This window comes from Fukomys damarensis, unplaced genomic scaffold (genome assembly GCF_012274545.1).
Source record: "Fukomys damarensis isolate Sample0158 unplaced genomic scaffold, DMR_v1.0_HiC HiC_scaffold_36, whole genome shotgun sequence".
Lineage (NCBI taxonomy): Eukaryota > Metazoa > Chordata > Mammalia > Rodentia > Bathyergidae > Fukomys > Fukomys damarensis.
This window is the reverse complement of record NW_022900948.1, coordinates 43,786,022-43,792,967: the sequence shown is the minus strand read 5'-3', so window position 1 is coordinate 43,792,967 and position 6,946 is coordinate 43,786,022. Positions and strand designations below refer to the sequence as shown.

Here is a 6,946-nt window from a genome sequence, read left to right as displayed (position 1 = left end):
TCAACAACATAGAGAGACCCCTGTTAAAAAAAAAAAAAACAAAAAAAAAAAAAAAAAAAAAGATTGAATCCTTAGTAAACGAGGGTTACAATTATTTATATTTTTCATTGTTCTCACCTCTAGGAAATCAGATACAATGAAAAAACATCAGGGAATCAACTATCTAATTTGCTTGTTTATAAAATTTTCTCCTAGGGGCAGGGGATTTAGCTCAGTGGCACCGCACCTGCCTTGTAAGTGCAAGGTCCCAAGTTCAATCCCTGGTACCAAAAAAAAAAAAAATTCTTTTTTATCAGAATAACACCACCACACAGGAGTACCTGAAAGACATCTGAAGTCTTCAGGGTTAAAGTATATGGTATTGGACTTGTCTCCTATCACTGGATTTAATGTATTTCTAAAAGCATTTTGCTGCTTTGGAAATCACAAAAGAAATCTTACTTAGAAGCAGCTCTTTATGAAGGAAAAAAGAATCTCTATCACCAGGCTGCCAGGTGCCACCGCAGCAAATCTGCGGGCCCAGGTGGCCCATCTGCGCCTGCCAATCCAGGGTGGGGCCCCGCTGAAGTTAAGCAACCCTAAAAGGCCCTCTGTCGCCCCAGTGAAGTAGAACAGTCAATTCTATACCAAGTGCTCTGGTCAGGCATAGTGGACTTTTCTTTCCTGCAGTAGATCAGCTGATGTCAGTGGGTGGGAACTTTGCCAAGTCACAACTGGCTGTCTCTGGGAGCCGGGAGGTCTGAAAGTCACCCATATGCTCACACTGCAGTTGTGTTCAGATTCTTCACTTGCGTGATTACAGGGGACAATAGAAAGATTATGGGTTAACCAGAGGTTCCCCTTCCTAACCCGACACAGAACTGGCTCTAGTTTAGCTACAAGAGTGCCAGTTTCCTTCTGCTCCTAAAAGGCTCATTTCCATAGACTACATTGAACATGGGAAATTTTTCGTTTTTCATACACATCACCAAGAACTGTCACCATCCAGAGACCCTTACCCCAACTATGTCAGAGAGTCAGTGTCATTTCTCAAACCTGTCTGTGTGTGCCACACTCCTGCCATGACTAAGGCTGCCGGCTACAAAAACCCTGTCCTTGCCCTGCAATATGCAGCCATGTGATAAGGCCCACCCCACAGAGAATGTTCCAGGGCTTTCCCAGCCTTGTGAGATTAATACCCCACAAGGAGTAGAAAGGAAGAATCTGGGAAATATGCCATTAAACAATCTCCACCTGACCAGCCTATCTGTCCACTCCCCTCACCGTCTGAAGGCAACAGAGACTTCTCAGGAATGCAGTCATTAGCTGCTTATCTCAAAGCAGCCTACCAGCTCTGATTCTGCCAATCAAATTCCTGTACACGGAGATGGGGGGGTGAAGTGCTAAGTACATTGTGTATATGTCTAAGCACAGTGTCTCATTTAAGGAAAAGCTCATAGTTTTGCAAATATTAAAGAAGACTGAAGATGCAGGCTATTTATAAATGCTGCAACACAGCAGTCAAATGTTCACTGTAGCATTCACCAAGTGATGTGGATTGATCTCAGGGATGAAGCAAGAATTACAACTATGTCCCCTATTGCCATAAATAGGAAGGACTTGTCAGTATTGTTTTGTTTTGTTTTTTTTTTTTTTTTGGTACCAGGGATCCAACTCCAGACCTTGTGCTTGCGAGGCAGGCGGCAGCACCACTAAGCTAAATCCCCAGCCCTACTTGTCAGCATTCTTACACCGCTGCCACATCTCTGGGAAGGAAGAACAGGTTCTAAATATACAAATTTAGTTAGAAATTTCTAATTCAATCCAGAGATACAACATGCCGAAAAGGGGCTCCTCATATCCAATACAAAATTCCACACATCAACTGAAACTGATTCCTACAAAGGAGGTTAGATAGGAGTGTCTTTATCTTCCTGATGAAGGCCATGAGACCGCTGTGTGAGGCGTTCTTGGCACACAGAATTTCAAAATGCCTTCACCCAATCTACGGAAGCTACATGCCATGTACAGGGAGGGACTGTATCTACTTGGGGAGCAGGCACAGGCTGTGGGTGGGAACCGCACTGTGCTGAGCAGCAGGACAGGCTGCAGATGCAAACATTTTCAAACCAAAGGTCAAATGCTTTGGACTCTTTGAACTTGGCACCAAACGGCAGTGAGTGGTTCAGGACACCCTCACACACATCTTAGAGAGTGGAAGAATCCAGCAACCAGTTTCTCTGAGGAACCCCAAAACAGCAGACAGCGAAGATGAAAGTTTCTAAGTCAGGTACAGTAGTGTGTGCACACTTGTAATTCCAGCCACTGTCGCAAAGAAAAAAAAAAAAAAAAGCTGGTGAGGATGTAGCTCAGTGGTAGAGCACCTCTCAGTTCAATCCCCAGTACAATAAATAAATATTAAAGAAGCCGGGCATGGTGGCACACGCCTGTAATCCCAGCACTAGGGAGGCTGAGGCAGGAGGATCGCCGTGAGTTTGAGACCAGCCTGGGCTACATAGTGAGTTCCAGGTCAGTATCAACTACACAGTGAGACCCTGTCTCAAAAATAAATAATAAATATTAAAGAAAGGAGTCTCTGTTACAGAGCATTGGGATTGCCACTCTTTTAGCAAAATGAAGATGCTGGATGTTAAGAGGCGTTTGGACTACTACCAAATTAATGCCAATTTTCAGGCAGAACTACAATGTTTTGAGGAAAAAAAAAGCATTTTATCAGGCACTAGTAGGATAAAGGGATCATTTGGCTCTATGTAAACATTCATAAATACTACTCAAGGGCAAAAGGTCACAGAAACCATTCATCAGTTTTGTTTTTCTTGCTTAGTCAGAGCCCAAATGTGCACAACTGACAATACTTTTTTTTTGGTACCAGGGATTGAACTCAGGACCTTGTGAGGCAGGTGGCAGCACCACTGAGCTAAATCCCCGGCCCAATACCTTTTTGATATGGTTTAGAAAGCCAGCCTAAACCGGGTGTGATGGCTCATGCCTGTAATCCCAGCACTTGGGAGGCTGAGGCAGGAGGATTGCTGTGGGTTGGAGACCAGCCTGGTCTACTTAGTGAGTTCCAGGTCAGTCTCAACTACATAGTAAGACCCTGTCTCAAAACAAAACAAAACAAAACAAAAAAGCCAGCCTATTACCAAACTTTAGATTTGCAAAGCAAGAGAACTATGTACATCCATGGGTGTGGGAGGGTCGGTCCCCCCTTTCCCCCCCACCGTGAACACACTACCAAGGTTAGCTCTCATACAACTGTGCAACAGTGGATTCTCAGGTAAAATGGAGTAACTCAAAACCAGCTTGGCTGGGCTGGGGATTTAGCTCAGTGGTTCCACTGCCTGCCTTGCAAGCACAAGGACCTGAGTTTAATTCCCGGTACCAAACAAACAAACAAACAAACAAAATAGCTTGGCTGCAGATTTTTGGGGGGTGGGTGCCAGGGATTGAATTTGGGACTTTATGCCTGCTCGGCAAGTGCACAGCCACTGAACTAAATCCATGGCCCAGTTGCAGATTTTAGTGGCAGATCTGATGGGAAGCAAAGAGGTAAATAATAAACACTTTCAGCACCATGAATAAAACCAACAAATATTTTTGCATAAACCACATTCCATTCAGGATTGTGGATCTAGGTGGCAGCCTTCAAGTTGATTAATTCCTCTAACTTGTTAGTGCAGTTCTGCAAAGGTGAGAAGGACTTAGCTTTAAGAAAGCAAAAGATTCATACTGCATTGCATCAAAATCCAGAATGCAGAGTAACACTGAGAAAACTTACTTCTGAATGCTTCCCAAATGCTATCTTGCCGCTACTTACCTTTTAACCTGAAAAATTCAGATGAAAGGCATTAAGTGCAACATACTGTTACTAAGATTCAAAACAGGAAAAGGTTATAATGTGGCCCACTTTTATAAATCTCATTGAAATAATTAATCTGATTTATAAAAGGGGCTGCCTTGGATTTATCACCTATAATCACTAGAAATTTCCAAAATTTTTATTTCTCATTTTTTGATATCAAAATAACAATTTTACGCATTTCTAGGGCAAAAGGTCGAATTTTAGTAAACACTCCAAAACTATAAATATACAGAGCTTTGGGGGAAAAAACACAAGAAAATGTAAGCTCCATTTCATTGCAGAAATTGTGACAGAAGAAATAAATCAACCAAAGAGGAAACAAACCCAGGTTTATAGTATTTGTCAATTTTAGAAACACTATATTACTTGTTTTCTGATTATAATCTATCCAAATATCTCGGATAATCTCTAGTTCTTGGTTCTTAAGAACCAAGCAGCCATCAAGGAACAATCAGCAAACAATACATGCAAACACCAGGATGGCTGTAAGAAATTAATATATTCATGCCTTAAAGAGGAGAGGAAAGGAGAAAAACAAGCAGCTTTGGAAATTTTAAATTGGCTCTTAGGCTTGGCACACCAAGACCCTAAACAAGCTCTAACCAATCTGTTTAACAGAAAGGTCATGCAGGCAGGGTTTTTCCCCCTCTGGATCACTCAACCTCTTTGACACAAACGTGTCTTCACCACAAGCCAGGCAAAAACCAAAAAAGCAACACATTTTCTGCATGCTGGACAAATACCTGGACTCTGCGTTTACGAAACGATGACAACATGATGGAGGAATGTGGAGTCTAAAGAGGGAGGGGGAAGAGCAAGATAACAAGCTTCTAAGGGCAAAGGGAACAGAATTATTTCAAAATGAAGAAAAGAGAGCCGTAAAAAATATATGAATCTCAGGTGAAAAATCAAGTAACTGCTGGTTCTCAGGGTTTTCTCTTTGACAGTCCATACAGCGTCTAAATCCCCCACTGGGGATCTGCAACGTGGAAAGAGAACCAAGCTTCCCAAGCCGGACAATTACTAGCATCTAAATGTGCTGCCTTAGCCAAGCAACAGCCTCTCTGTGCTTGTTTCCCCACAAGTCAAAGTAATAATGATAAATATACCCTAAAACTGAATAACCATCCTTCCACGACACTCTAAAAACTTGAGAATCCCAGGGCTACCGGATTCCCAAATGCTCAGTGAAAAGATGGTGTATGTTCACGAGATCAACAGAAGGAGGAAGAACTTGAGAGACAAAGGAAGCTCCAACTCGGGCCTCGTCTGCCTGTGCACTTCCTTTACAAAATATACCTTCTGTTCACAACTGGTACAAGAGGAATATGCCACAGAGGTGGAAGGGAGGTGGCGGCTCACAGCACAGCTGCTGCGGTCCACTAGCCCCAGGTGATCAGCTATGCAGTGCTCTGCGTTCCCCGAGTCAGCATTTGCCAGCTGGGTGGTGCGTTCTTCCGCTGCACAGCCACCACCGACCCAGCCATAACTAGCAGTGCTAACTCTCGAATGGCCCACGGAGGACTGGTTACCAAGGCAGGCTGGCTGCCCTCAGATCCTCTGTCCTTCCCTTAGCCCAGGGTCAACAATGACAGGAGGTGGGGGCTATTCCGGAGGCGGACTTCTCAAGATCTGCAGCGGCCCCACCCTTTGGGATGAAGATAGGGAAGAGAGAGAGAGAGAGAGAGAATTCCCACCCAGGGATCCAAAAGATGTACTTAAGACAGTTCTCCCCACATGAATCTCATCATCAAATTGCTTGACAGGTTTACACTGGAGCCAGTGACATTTCAGATTTCTCTAATTATCAGATTACTACAAAATAAGACTGCCACGACCAAAAAGCATTATCAGCAAGTAAATCACCAGCCTAATGGTCTACCGCTAGAACTGCTTCACCCTTGGCCAGTACAGGGCGAATCCTCCTTGCCCTCGCTCCTCCGCGGTCCCTGGGTAACAGTTAACACACTTTGAGGGTCCCTTGGAGTAATTACTGGCCCAGTTACTAAAAAAGGCTTATTGTTAATTTCCTGCAGAGCCTTTACTGCAGCACATTTTCCCCCAACAGCACATTTTTAAAATTTTGCCTTCAATTTGACCTTTCAAAAGCTAAGACATTAGAAAGAGAAAATAAATGACGACTTTGAGGAGTGGGAGCCTTGGCTTCAGAGCTTGACACAGCTGACTGTTCCTGCTGCTATTCTTAAGATTTGCTGTTTCTTGGCTGCAGGACATCCCCCATCCTTCCATCTTTGATACATTCTGTCTTACTTGAGTCCAATTGCTATGACGACGCAATATCTCAACAATTACGAAAATACTTCATATGGTCGCTTTTCTATTCGCCCCAGACAGCCATGATGGTAAGTTTCTTTACAATACGGTCATGAAGACAGAACAAAGGACCTAGGTAATTTAGGATTATATAAAAGATCTATCTGACAAGATAGTGTAGCAGTTCAAAAATCATCTCTACCCAGCTTTCTGGGTGAGTCATGCCTTTCATTTAAAACATATTAATGTAAATAAAGCCCTTATTTAAAATATATTTTATCCCAGTACCTGAAAGAGACTTTTAAAAAAAGCAATTGTCTTTGGGAAGCGTCTAATCAAATTCGCAGGGGCAGTCTTCAAACAAAAGACTGCTCTATCATTACACACTGGCATGGCCGCAGAATTTTGAACAAATAATATATAGCCATCGATCTCCAAGTCCCAGTCCCCCTACATACACACACAAAGCACTATATTAGGTTATTTGATTTGCGTCTCACAACAAGCAAGCGCCAGATCTACCTATTATTTCCAAGCAGGCCGCAACTCGGGAAGAAAGAAATGTTTATTACCAGCAAAGAAAAGGAGACCCCGACCCAGATCTTCCTGCAGTTAAGAGAGAGAGGGCCAAGGATCGCCATCTAGGATGAAATTAAGGTCAAGGAGCCCTGCACTCCCTGTATACTGGCTCTTCCTCCCCACCGAGGCAGGGACTGGAGGGACGGGGCGGCAGGGGAGCGCTCAGCTGAGCCGGGTCTGCAGGATCCCGAAGGAACCCCCCACCTGCCGCGGCCGGATGGGGCAGGACCG

The 6,946-nt window shown here is 43.8% G+C and overlaps 1 protein-coding gene across 8 annotated transcripts in view; it reads right to left on the bottom strand.

Moving 5' to 3' along the window:
• The window catches only part of Sptan1 (spectrin alpha, non-erythrocytic 1), a 59,050-nt gene extending 52,110 nt beyond the window's left edge, over positions 1-6,940 (bottom strand). For 7 of the 8 annotated variants that reach the window (XM_033759032.1, XM_033759033.1, XM_010627318.3 and 4 more), the window contains exon 1: positions 4,606-4,653. In XM_033759032.1, coding sequence (XP_033614923.1) covers positions 4,606-4,638 — 33 coding nt within the window. In that variant the 5' untranslated portion in view covers positions 4,639-4,653. Of the gene's footprint in view, positions 1-4,605; positions 4,654-6,919 lie in introns of those variants that run through there. The other variant, XM_033759038.1, reaches the window with a different exon arrangement.
• Positions 6,941-6,946: the final 6 nt, after the last annotated feature.